General features: G+C 38.7%; 1 protein-coding gene across 2 annotated transcripts in view; it reads left to right on the plus strand.

The window, feature by feature from the left end:
- The window catches only part of LGR6 (leucine rich repeat containing G protein-coupled receptor 6), a 170,133-nt gene that overhangs the window by 77,358 nt on the left and 78,713 nt on the right, over positions 1–14,062 (plus strand). For both annotated transcript variants that reach the window (XM_058175930.1, XM_058175929.1), the window contains exon 3: positions 2,083–2,154. In XM_058175930.1, the coding sequence (XP_058031913.1) occupies positions 2,083–2,154 (72 nt within the window). The remainder of the gene's footprint in view (positions 1–2,082; positions 2,155–14,062) is intronic.

The following is a 14,062-nucleotide window of genomic DNA, read 5'->3' on the forward strand; positions in this document are numbered from 1 at the left end:
AATGCAATGGGTGGGGTGGGGGGGAGAAGGAAAGAACACTGCTGTGCCAAAATACACAAGGCTAAACAGTCAGTGATTCATGATAGTGAACGGAAACCAGTGTTGACAGCTTCATCTGCTCCATTTTGTTGGCTTGGGTTTCAAGCATATACATAAAGCACACATCTCAAGCTCCACGCCACAAAATAGCTAACTGGAGTTCTGGGAGTTGAAGTCCACACATCTTAAAGTTGCTAAGATTGAGAATTCCTATACTACAGGCTAAAAGAGCAACAACCATTCCTTGTAAGAATTCATTATATATGAAATTATTCCCTCTTGATTCAAAAGGTGTTCTTTTCCTATTAAGGGAGACTTCCTTGAAAACTAAACTTCTTCCCTGTTTTCTCTTTATGTACGTACACATTTAAATATCGTTTCCTGGGATGTTTCTGCTTATATTTGCTCTTGTAAATAAATGCATTTTTGTGAAAAATTGTCTCTCTTGTTTTCTAAGTATCTTCATACATATAGGTAAACATATGCTTGTGTTCTGCTACAAATGCTATTTACAGGTGTCACATTTCATTTCCTAATTGGTAATTTCCTTCATAGAATAGCAAAATTTCCATTCTTCCAATATCTATACCAGAATGATAGAATTTCCTGCATTGCTATTTGGCTTCCCATGAGGCATGGGGTGGGGAGCATTCAAATATTTCTTCTGAGCTATTATCCTAGTTCTTCCCCATAGGAGCTCTCACTGGATTATTTAAAATGTACAATTTCTACCACTGCATCCATGCATTGTATCCACACAGCTCATTTATTTTCAATGCCTGTTGAAGAAGTTAAATGTAAAGTACCTTGTAATCCTAAAACTTAAATTCACTGTAACCAATTTTAAACAATCTTAAGATTATTTGTCCACTGAAGGGGCGTGCATAAGAGCACAAGCGTGCCTACCGTTCCTGTCCTATTGTTTCCTTTCGTTATATCCAATTAATATAGTTATTACATACTCATGCTTATATATATGCTTATATATTGTACAGTTATTTCATGCTTATGCTTATATATTCCGTGTGACAAAATAAATAAATAAATAAAAATAAAAATGAAATTGATAAAACATATACAACTTTATAATTAAAAACAATCTATTTCCCAATTTGGGAAGAAGAGGCAATATATACATGTATGTACAAGAATAAATACAAATATAGTTAAACCACAAAAATGAAGTGCAATAAGCACCAATTTGGACACCGTTTCTGTGTTATCAATGTTTATTGACTCTTCCAGGATACAGAAATTAAATAAAATGCAGTGATATCAATGAGTTGCCCTCTTAAAAATCCATCAAATTCTAATTGATAATTTTCTACAAAATCCATGTGCCATAGTCTGCTTTTTTGTGTTAAACAGACAATCTTATGCTGTTTACACTATTAAAGACACAATGATTCTAAACTCCAGAGAAAAATAGAAATCTACATAACAAATAGGATTTATATTTTTGTATGCAGGAATAGTGACCAGCATAACACATTTGTAATTGTCTTCGGGGGAATCCAGAGAGTGTATAAATATCAATGAATGTAACAGGAATGCAAAAGACTCACCTGACCCAAAAACAATTTCTAAGGGACCTCTTAAAAGAGAAGAAGAGATCAACCCTGTCCTTATGTTGGTCCTGGACACTGAGTCTGAAGATGGATGATCTCCTTAATAAACCATCTATAATAATCTCCTTGGAAAAAAATGGTTTGTGATAATGAAATTTTCCTAATCTTACAAATATTATCATAGAGATTTCCCATTTGTCACAATAAGATCTGGACTATAAATTTTCTCTTATTAGTAGGAGGGAGGGAGGGAGGGAGGGAGGGAAGGAAGGAAGGAAGGAAGGAAGGAAGCAACTTTTATTGTACAGAAAACCCTTTCTCCTATAATGACCTCTGGTTCCCCTCATAATGGCTCTATCTTGCCGAAAAGTATAGGAAGGCACTTCACTTCAAGCTATCATTATATTTCGTAACAAAAGACACTGTTAAACATTTGGCTGTATTATCTTGACCTTGTATGTTCTGTTTATTACAGGCGCCTATCTGGAAACCAACTCTCTAAAATTCCAGAAGGAGCATTTTCCAGCCTCTACAATTTAAAAATTTTGTAAGTCACAATTTCTTCTAACTGCTACTGCTTTACTGGTCTTTAAATTTTATTTGGACCCCTAGTTTTACTTCCCAAAAGCTTTTTATGTATATGTGAGTCATGTGATTGTGCTTTCTCTAACTATATACTGTATGTCTGAACTTCTGAGAAATTCAGGCACTTATAACACAATTGTGTTACTTGTTAAATATTATTGATATGAGGAACAGGGTTTGAACTTTCATCAAACTTTTTCAGGTGGTGCTCATGGGAGAATCCCATATGAACAGGATGTTCAGAGCTTATAAGTGTGCCACCCCCTTCATAAAAATTCTTAAATGGATCTGGAATTTTATGATTGTCACTATCACAAGCTTCATCATCTCCCTGTACTTACAACAATATATTGATTTTCTTTTTTTTAATATATAAATAATTTTTATTGTAGTTTTTCTTTTCCATAACTCTAATACATAGTCAAACAGACAGTGTCATTTTTATATGCTTTGGATTAACAGTTTAAGTAAAATCTACATTATGTACATATATATATACATCCTCAACTTCCTTATAAATATTACCTATTTTTGTTTCTGTTGTCTATCCTCCTACACCATTTTTCCCAAACTGCATAATATTCCGAATCATCTTTTTCTTTTAATTCTAAGGTTAGTTTATTCATTTCAGCACATTCAAATATTTTCTGGATAATCAATCCCTCTGGTGGTAAGTTATGTTCCTTCCAATATTGCACGAACACAGTTCTTGCTGCTGTTAGTATATGTAGGATCAGATATCTTATTTTTTTTATCAAATTTAGTTTTTAATATTCCCAGGAGAAATGTTTCCGGATTTAACTCAATATATTTATTTTCTTTGACTGGATAGGTTATGTTATGTGGAGAGTAAATAATTATCTGTAGGCCTTTAGGGCAATGGTCCCCAACCTTTGCTGTTCAGTGGTTCGGCTGGGTGGGGGGAGAAGGAACTGGGTCGCAGGAGTGGGCCAGTGTGCACATGCATGCATACACAGTTGAACTTTCACAAATTGAGCTGCACATGCGTGTGCATGCATGCTGGCCTGCCGCTCATGCAAGTTGAACTGTGTGCGCATTGGCCCGCCATTCGTCCTGCCCAGTTCTGAATAGGCCATGCCCGGTAGTGGGCTGTGGCCCAGAGGTTGGGGACCCCTGCCTTAGAGTTCTTCCTTACTCTAGAATCAAAACAGCAGCACTGGCTTATAATTGCATTGCTGCCACTCTCTCATTCTCTCATTTAACACCTTCCCTAGTACTGGGAATACTGGGATTGAGTTTAAGGGGCTTAAGTAGCAATTCGCCCAATCTCCTTATTGGAACCAGAGACCTTATTCCTCTGATTATTTTTAGATTCTTTTGTAACCAATCTGTTATCAAACAGTAAGACAGGTGGCTGTTTTTTTTTCCAAGTAGTGTTCCAACAGTCTGGTTCTAGTGAATGATTTATGCTCTCAGTGGTTCAACTTCTATTTTTCAAAAAAATTTTTTACAATCTCTTCTTTTGCAATAAACATTTTAGTTCATGGGCATGTTTGGAACCCGACCACAATTCAAAATCACCATAGCTGACAATGTTTACATGAAACATACAGGTATCAACCTGCTCCTCGGATTAGAGAGTGCAGGGCTGTTCACGAGGCCTTCTAAAAATCCTACTCTAAATCCCTGGGTTTAGAGATGAGTTGCTTCTTTATCCATAGCCTGCATTAGGCACTGAATCAAAGAAACCAAGAAAACCACAGAAAACCCACCCTGTCTCAACAAGGGCAACATTATACGCAGGAAAGTTGCTTTTCATCGGTGTACATTGGAGCACTTCCCAGCGAAATGGTTAAACGTGTTAGTCTCTCTGAAACTAAAACAGTTTTAGCAGTAGCAAAGTTGCCCATGGGCTTCAAGAGAAAAAAAAATACTGTGTGGTTCTCCTGAGGCTGAAAGTGTATTAGTCAGGGAGCGCTGGCAGTTTGAGACAAATGGCAATGCTTGCCCGAATATCCTGCAGTGCATCGAAAGCAATCTTGTGATAGAGTCATAAATAACCTTCATCCTTCCTTGACAGCAGACAAATTGGGCACCCATTTTAACAAAAGGATTACCATCTTAGCTTTGATTTTAAAGTGGGAGACTTACTATCTGAAGAAATATGAGCAAAAATATCTCCAGGTGGCCCTCATACTGAGTTTAGGGTAGGTTAAGACCCCTATCTCAGGCCAAATGTGCTTCATTTTGCTTTAATCTTCTACTAATCTATGTGGCGGATCAGAAGGAATGTTTCCCATAATGACTGTTAAAGGGTCTACTAGGTGTCCAGCTGTGAGAATAAGCTTTGTATAACAGCTGCCACCCAAGATCTACACAACATGAAGAGGCTACCACTGCAGCTGCCCTGTTTGTTTATTATTATTTATACTTTCATACTGCCCAATAATATAAGTTCTTGTTGGTGTACAGTCAATTAATATACTTTCTAAACAAGTAGAAGTACATCAAAATAAGAACTCTAAAAAGAATATCGAACAAATACCAAGATAAGCACAAAGGACCAGATAAAAAGTTGAGGACAACAATTGTAAATGGCAATAGATAAAGCATAAATTATCTTCAGATGAAAGTTGTTTAACCTTTTTAAAAGTATTTTTCTTACTTTTATTATTATATTTGAAATTACTCAACCCAAAGTCTCCTATATAAACCATCTCAAAATAAATGCCCTAAAACACTGAATGCTTAAAAAATGCCATTGTCCATTGTCCCACATTAGGTTAGCTATTTTGCTTTTATCTATATTGATTGTATTTCTTGTATTTTTGATGTTGTTCTCAGATTTTGGATTTTATGAAATCAATCTGAAAACATTTATTTATTAAATTTATTTATTTATAAAATTATATAAACTATATAAAACCTAATATAAATGCAATACTATAAAAAAAGTCAGCCTTGCTAAAACGATGGGGATGGAGGGAGTATGATGAGAAGGGAAGGAAGTGATACCTGTTAATCTACTAAGCACCCCCAGTGTGAAACCCATCCATTGAAGCCCCAGTCTAACTGTACAACGGAAGGTAAGGAGGGTTGAAACCAGGGGTGAAATCCAATTTTTTTTTTTATTAAAAAGTTTTATAAAGTTTTTACAAATATTTCCCCTCCTTCTCCCTCCACCACCCCAACCTCTCCTCCCTTCCCCCCAAATCCAATTTTTTTTACTACCAGTTCTGTGGGCGTGGCTTGGTGGGTGTAGTGTGGCTTGGTGGGCATGGCAGGAGAAGAGTACTGCAAAATCCCCATTCCGTCCCCATTCCTGGGGAAGGATACTGCAAAATCCCCATTCCCTTCCCACTCCTGGGGAAAGATATTGCAAAATCTCCATTCCCAACCCACTCTGGGGCCAGCCAAAGGTGGTATTCACCAGTTCTCCGAACTGCTCAAAATTTCCGCTACTGGTTCTCCAGAATCTGTCAGAACCTGCTGGATTTCACCCCTGGTTGAACTTCACTTGGGGGTGGAGGAAGGGATAAGATGTTCCAAAGGGCAGGCCCAACAGCTCTTCTTCTGGATCCCACCGGTTACTAAATGAATTAAATCTATAATAAATAATTAAGCTATATTTTAAAACAATAAATACTCAAATGAAAGTTCGTCCTTAACAGGATTTCTTTCACTTATTTTTTAATGAGCCTTTGCTGTTTGCCATGGTAGGACTCTACCATTTGCCTGTTTGCTGTTTGCCATGGACGTTTTTTCCACTTGAAGCACAAAATGAAAACAGTAATAAAAAAATGATGCAGTGTTCTAGAAGCCTGGGACATGTTTCTGCAATGAAATGGAAACTGAGAAATTAGTGCCCCTTTTGAACAAGCTGCCTGAAGCAAAGTTCTTCTATATTGCTTCATAGTGAGACTGGCCTTGTTGAAGGCAAGGCGTATGTTATGCTTGCAGCCATGCGTGTTAATTTAGTGTCTCTGGTTCCCGCTGTGAATCTGGTGAGAGGCTTTCCTGTAATGGCCCACTGGTGCTCTGTGAGTCAGCTTGTTACCAGGCAAGTGGGTGTTGTACAATTTCTAGACTGTACAACCTTTCTCAGTTTCTACAAGGACCCATGCATCCATCTATGCTCAATTCATTCTTTCCTGGAGTGACACAACAGCAAATGGAAGAGGCTGTAGGGCACAGAGGCAAAGCTCTCAGGGGACTTTTTGGGATGGGGCTTGGGGGAAAAAACCACCAATTAAATCTTTATGGAAAACTTTTGCTTTCATCAGAACCAAAATGCTCCAGGCAAAGAATGTAGCTTAAGCACCCAGTTCCAGCATGCCATAATTTCTGAGAGAATTCTTTTTATAGGGTTGTCCTGAGTTTTGGTGTCCTACCCTCAGCTGCCACACCAATGCAGTACAAAGAAGGATCCCAAGGGCTCAAATACAGAAAATCTCTTATAGTGCTAGAGCTCAGCTCTGAAAAACAGGCTTTGAGTCAGGATGCAATATTTACTTTAGTCAGGATGCAATCTTGCCTAAGAGTCAGCCATGGTAGCTACTCTGAAAGTCCACTCCCTTGTTTTCTGATCTCTGTTATTTAATGTTGAAAGAAAGGCACATTGCCTATGCTTAAAGGTATTTATCTGGCATAATTCATTTATTACTGTAAAAAAGCTGAAAGCTGTACTATATTTATATTAGTAAACGCAAGAGCTATAAGTCATATTTTTAAAAAATATATAAAATCATACACACACAACCACACCCCTCTGGGTTAAGCCTCATTACTTAAAAGAATGTTTAGTCAGCTAATTTATCCTAGGACTTGAAATAGATTCTGATACTTATTATTTGTTTTCTTTGTGACAAGATTTATCTCCTGCTTCTATCACAAGATTTTAACAGGCTCTGAAATAGATTAATCAATGTCAAGTCTTTGTGGTATAAAATTCTCACTAAACGATTTCAGAATGTTTAGCACCAGCTTAAAATGGTCCCGTTGTTTCAAAATCCCAATATCTAATGCATAAAACCAATGATGGCCAGCATTTCTTTGTCTCACTTAATAATTATAAGAGTGCTAATAGATGATAATATTAGCTCCAGTTCACTTGATCAGACTGAGAATTTGGAATGAACAGGTCAATACAAAGTTTAATTCATGGGGAATATTATCACCAATGTATAATCCATCTTTTGGCCTACTTATGGATAGTCTGCCCTGTATGTTCAGATTTTCAGTGAGCACCTTTGCTGATTGCACCACATAGCTCTCTTTTTCCATGCCAATGGCTGCATTAAGAAATGGGTCTTGGTTAAAATTGAGGCTGGCCCCCTCCTCCTTAAAATTTAAAACGTAGGGCCTTGATTTAGTTTACAATCTTTCATGATGTCTGTTTTATTTCAATTTTAATTTTTAAATTGCCTTCTAGATAAATTATTTAGAATCAAAACATGGGTGTGGGCAGCATAGATTTTTTTAAAAAAATAAATAAATACATTCTATTTACATGGTGTCATGTCAACACACTACACAGATCTGGTTTCTAAGCCAATTTGATGAAGAAACGAAGTCCTCAGTGGAGCTTATTTCTGTTTCAAATTGACCTGTGAACATGACAATTTGAAGAAGCTACAGTGGGAATGTGATTTGAACCAAAGGAAAATAACTTCAAGAATTGTGAGCTCACCTCCTCAAATATTCAACAGTGACATATAAAATCCATCTTATAAAAATCATTATAGCAGTGGGGTGGGAGAATGCCGTTGCTTCCTTCTAACTTCAGAGAAGCAGGGCAGAGGAACAGTCTTGGAAACAGAAGGCTGATTTGATGTATGGCAAGTTAGAGAAGCATGGCACTTCTCGTCATGCCGAGAGAATGTTTTTATTGCAGAAAACATGCATGGAGCCATCAAGATTGGATTCACAAAGTGTCAGTCAATTAGGCAGGAGACTAGAGGCTGCTTCAGATGTGAGGGCTGACTGTGTGGGAAAACATTCCTATGACTAAATGAATAGCTTTCCCCAGAAGGCATGGAGAAGCACATGAATCAGTGTTGTCTCTTGAAATCCTTCCCTGGAGTGGTAGATGAGCAGCCCTTGATCTATAGTTCTTTCTCTTTCATCTTCTCCAATCATTAAAACTAAACAGAGTGAATAAAGACACAGAAGAAGGGGAACAGCCTCAGAGATCTGCACTGCATTTGTTACAGTGCAAGTGTACATGTTAGCTGAAGAAGGTAAATGCAAGCAGTCCATTCATTCTGATTAATTCATATCCTACAAACAGCATAAATGCGAGCCATGGTTTGCACTGGCAGTCTCTAATTTCTGAATGTTTATCAGCCCTCATAAACAGAGTCTACATACATATGACTTGGGAACAATATCTGAAACCATATGGGAGGACTAAAAGCAAGAGCAGTAGGCTCCTACATTCTCCACGGTTCATTCTGTGTTATGTGCCATCTGAAATAGATTGTATAAAATCCAAATTCACATAGATTTTATTTTTTATCTTGTTTGGGTATACCATCAGAACGGCGATGTAGTCTTTCAATCCAGAGAAAAGGAACTTAATTTATGGATGACTTTTTAAAGAAAATATATCTTTGCCCTCTTCAAATCATAGGAAGTGAAGAACAAGGGAGATGCCAATAGGTGCTGGTTTTTTCCCATCACATGAACTGGCAAACATGGTAACCAACAGGGGAGAACTGAATTCAGCATTGGGAAACTTACCTGACACTGTCAAACTGCTGCAGAGACAGTAGATTGGCAAGGACAGTGACTATGTGGAAGTGCTTCAACATTAATTATGTAAAGTAAATGTAGCATAGTTTTATTAAGATTAACAAATAAGCAAAAGCAAGATAAAACAATGATATAATTAGGGTCCGTAATCCTATGTCAGTAATATCAGCCCAGGAGCACTGAAAAGCTGCAAGTGAGTGCTGTACTAGATGTGCCTCACAAATACTTTCCAACAGAGAAGGGGGAAAGGGTTAGTAGAAAGGCCCTGTCTTATTTAGCCATTCTCTGGCTTGCTAAGGGAGAATTCATTATTCCTGATCCCAGTTACTAACAGAAAACTCTACAGTGTTTTCAGAGGCAGTCCCATGTACAAAATTAGACTAATCCAAATGGGAGTTAATTAGTCCACGGCTGGAATTTTGCACATCTAGACAGAATGAGAATTGGATTAGCAGCTTCAATTGACAAAACATGCTTCTTGCCACCAAAACCACTCAATTGTTTAATAATAGCATTGGAGTAACAGCATACATACACTGCAAGGGAATCATATTTTGTCTTTGTCTGGGGTGAGTATTAGATTTTTGGATCCTACCACTATATCTAACAGATCTTCAGGTTCTGCTGGATTAGGAGGGGTTAAAAAAATATTTTATTATGGAGTCTCCTAATCCAAAACGAAGTTTGGAATGGTGCTTCCATAGTGCCAACATTTCCATTTCCCAATCCCTCAAAAGTACTTAAAGTGTGATCCATGACCATCATCTCTTCTGCTGAGCTCTCAATGCTAAGAAAAATCACCAGTTTGCCCAGTTACAATCCTGGTAAAATTTAAAAAACTGTTTTGATGCAGAAAATATAATAATTGTTTGCTCACACAGCACTCTAATACAAGACCGTCCTTTTTTTTAAAAGTTAATAAAAGTCCAGCTGGTGTTATCTTGGAATCAATAATTGGAAAATTTTACACCATCTTCTCAAACAATTTGTGTCTTTATAAGTAGCAACTTTAAACTTCTGAAGCATTGGTGGGATTCAAATAATTTAACAACTGGTTTTCTGCCCTAATGACCAGCTGGGTAGGTATGGCTCGGTGGTCATGTGACCATGTGAGCATAGCCAACTGAATGTCATGTCAATGGGTGCTTCGCCTTAGCTGTTACAATGTAATAAGGGAGAGGCAGTTTCTGTAAGCAGAGTAATAAAGATTAGGCTAGAAACACCACCAGAATGTTTTCCTCCTGCCTTCTTTACAGGATTAGCTCTGTAAAGTGGGAAAAAAACAAAATAAGATTTCTTCCAAAAACCGGTTCTCTGAACTGCTTAGAAAGTTAACAACCGGTTCTCCCGAATAGGTGCGTACTGGCTGAATCCCACCACTGTTCTGAAGTTTCTGTTGTGTCTTGCCCGCTCTCACAGCAGCCGGGGCCTTCTTATCTGCTCCCGAACACGGAGGAATGTATGCCTCCTGGCCCCAGTCCTGGCTCCATGCCCAGACAAGCTGAAGAGGAGGGGGCACCTCCCGGTCCCAGCCCTGGCTCCATGCCCAAGCAGGCTGCAGAGGAGGGAGCATCCCCCGGCCCCAGCCCTGGCTCCATGCCCAGGCAAACGGAGCAGCTAGACCCCTCCCCCTCCTCCACAGCATGTGAGCCTGAGGAAAGTTTATTTCCAACAGCTGCTGATTGGAGTGACCCTCGCATCAGAAGACTGGATAGGCGGAGGCAACAGAAGGAAGGGAGGGGCAGGCCTTAATGAGTGCTGAGTCATGGAGCCACACCCCATGGCCTATATAAAGGATCTGCTTTCTGGCAGTCTCTGAGTCAGGCAAAGTCGAACTTATCTTGCTGAAGTCACTTTCTGGTCTCCTGCCTGCTCTGAGGTCTTTGCTAGGACTTTGGGCAGAGCTGCAGAGGCAAGCCTGATTCGGATTTCCCTGACCCGGCCGTCAGCGGAGGAGTGGGACACGACAGTCTCTTTCCGCAATAAGGTAGGCTCTATACTTTCATTTTCAAGTTATTATAGCTTGGCTTAGCAAAAGATACTTTTGATCACAGAATTCCAATTCTAATTCTCCAGTATTCAGTTGGCTGATATAAAACTGTCCTGACTCTCTCTGACATCAGAGCAATAAAAGCCAATGGCAGCTAAAAAGACCATCCTGCTTCTGCTTTCAAAAATCTGCTGTGATAATAGGGCAGATCAAGTGAAGGCTGTGGTTTCACTGTAATAGACTGTGGTTTCATTATAATAATTAGTGGCATTTATAATGCTCATCACCTGTAGCTCACAGTACTTCTTTGTGAAGCAATGATCTCCGGATGTGTGGTTAATGGATCCAGTTGGGTTACCGTACTACATAGTAATTTTTTCATCCCACCAGAATGTGGGCTATACTGACTCTTGTTATAGTCAGTAAAGTTGCTGCTGAAATCTCTGTTTCCTAGCATGGAAATGCAAATTTAGTAATATTCAATAATTACTGAAAACATGGTGCAAGCATGATGAACCCAAAAGTTACTATCTAGCTCACGGATATAAAACTCATGGCGTCATGTGACATATTGCTATTTTTTTTTGCCTTCACGGAACTGAGGTGGGCGTGGCCTGCACGTGACACAGCAGACCCCCGTGGGCTGCCAGTTTGACACTCCTGATCTACCTCTTCCCAGTCATATTAGCATAAACTCCTTCTTCCAATAACAGATGTGGTGGTGAAAGAAGCCTTCCCTCTCCCTCCCAGCTTCTATTCCTTATATAATGCTCCTACAAAAGTAAATGTCTCAATGTTTTTGTGGATTGGCATGCTGCCATACCAGTATGAGAAGATGAGGGTAAAAACAATCTGCCTTTTCTTTTTCCTTTCCATTGTTAACAGCCAGAGCTGCAGTAGTGGGTTTCAAATCCTGTCGCTTCCAGTTCACTCATGGATGTGTACGCATGATGCTTCTGCATATGCACAGAAGCTTCTGCGCATGCACAGAGACGTCCGGGTGGGTGGGCGGAGCCTCCCGCCACCGCAGCTACCAGTTCGCCTGATCTGGGGCAAACCGGTAGCAACCCACCACTGCAGAGTTGTATACCAAGTAAGGAGGTTGCTAGCTGGACATTTATAATGAAAATACAGAGAAATCAAAGCTGTTATCTTCACTGTTATCTTTACTGATGAACCGAGGTGGCACAGTGGTTAGCGTGTTGGAGGCAATATGCTGACTCTGTAAACCACTTAGAGAGGTCTGTAAAAGCATTATGAAGCAGTATATAAGTCTAAGTGCTATTGTTATTACTATTCACAATGATATTAGCAAATCCTTGCTCCAAGTAGATGTGAACTTCATGGAACTCTGCTTGGGTTGAACTGAGCTGTATTTTTTTCGCAGTCTGAAGGAAGAACTCACCCTATTTCCGTTTTTCTCAGGTTCACTTGCAAATTAGCTACTTAACTGCACTAGCAGTTACGAGAAGTGTTTATTGCAAGATGATTGAGCAGGCAGGAGCTTATGTTTTCCATGTGAGACTTACTTGAATGGCTTTGTCCCCCTTCAAAACAAAATTGATCTTTAACCAAGAGGGTTACCGTATTGTTCCAAACCACCATTTTTGTCTCCTTTTGATTTTTGTACCAAAAACACAAAATGATGCAGCCAAGAGATGAGCATGGTCCACGTTGTGCTTCTGTTGTTTATTTGAGTAAATGCAAATGTCTATCATTAGCTAGAGATGTTTACTAAAAACTATGCGGCTGGTAGGCCACTCCCAGTAGAAACGACACAGTGTCCATGAAACCCTGTGATTAAAGTCATTGTTCCATAGACAAAAACAAGCTACATGGCCCCCCACAGCGTAGCTTCTTTCCTCATTTATCTACATTTGTCATTTACCTCTGGTGGTTCATCAGATGCTCAGCCATCATACTCTAATGATGCAACAAGGAAAATGGGAGAAAGTGAAAGATTGTAGCTTCCTCCTTCCCTCTTCAGTTACTAAACTAAGCCTTTGTTTCACTAACAAACTTTCAAATTTCTTAAGTGATAACAAAATATGTGAGGTTCCGTTCCTTCTCTTTGTCCATGTCTCATATTTTCCCCATGCAGCTATGGAGCAGATGACTGGGAATATAGATGGAATGATAGTTTAATTACAGGTAATACATAGAGCTTCAAAAAGACCTCTATCAGGAACACAAGATTTATTTTCATCACTTTAACTTACATATCAGCTCTAAATATCTGAAAGGTATATTTTCTGATAGAAAATAAATGCAACGTAGTCAGATAATTTCAACATAATTTTATTATTAATTTTACATTGCCTAATTTGCAGGTGCCAAATTGCCTGCATCTTTGAACCCGGAATAGTGGACGATGCAATCCTACAGTGAGAGCCAAATTGATGGAGTGGTTAGACTAGAAACTGGGAAATGAGTTTAGTTCAGCTCTGGGCAAGAAAACCATTGGGTCAGTTTGGTCCAGTCATTCTCAGCCTTAGGAAGAAGCCAACAAGAAACTACTTCACAAAACATTACTAACAAAACTGTAGGGACTTGTCCAGACAATTGAAAAGTGTCAAATTAAACTTTGCAGGATAAAGTGAATGAAAAACTTCAAAGAAGCAATCAAGGTAGAACAATGTAAAGAAAAAAAAATCTATGAAATGTAATCTAAGCTATAATTTCAGGGGAAATTGATGTAAAATGTTTTGCAGATGGTATATAACATTGTCAGTGATCACCAAAGTAGACAAATCATATAGCAACAAATGTGGAAAATGCTATATAAAAAAGGAACATTTTACATGTAGTAGTCATGCAAAAAATAAATAAATTCAAAGTATTGGAAAGAAATACATCAAAACATTCAGAATTCTTAAACCTAAAATCTGAACTGAAACCACAGATATTTTTATTAAGAGTAACTCTAGAAAACATATATATGAAATGCATCACAATTAACGCACTACTCTGCACTACATCCTACAACATCTTGAGTCTCCAAAGACCTATGCAAGGATCCTTTTTGTAGACTTTAGTTCAGCATTCAATACCATCATTCCAGACATTCTCCTAACTAAGCTAAACCATCTACAGGTACCGGAACAGGCTTGTAAGTGGATCACAAGCTTCCTAACAAACAGGAAGCAGCAGGTGAAGCTAAGCAAGA

The sequence above is a fragment of the Ahaetulla prasina genome, chromosome 3 (assembly GCF_028640845.1).
Source record: "Ahaetulla prasina isolate Xishuangbanna chromosome 3, ASM2864084v1, whole genome shotgun sequence".
NCBI lineage: Eukaryota > Metazoa > Chordata > Lepidosauria > Squamata > Colubridae > Ahaetulla > Ahaetulla prasina.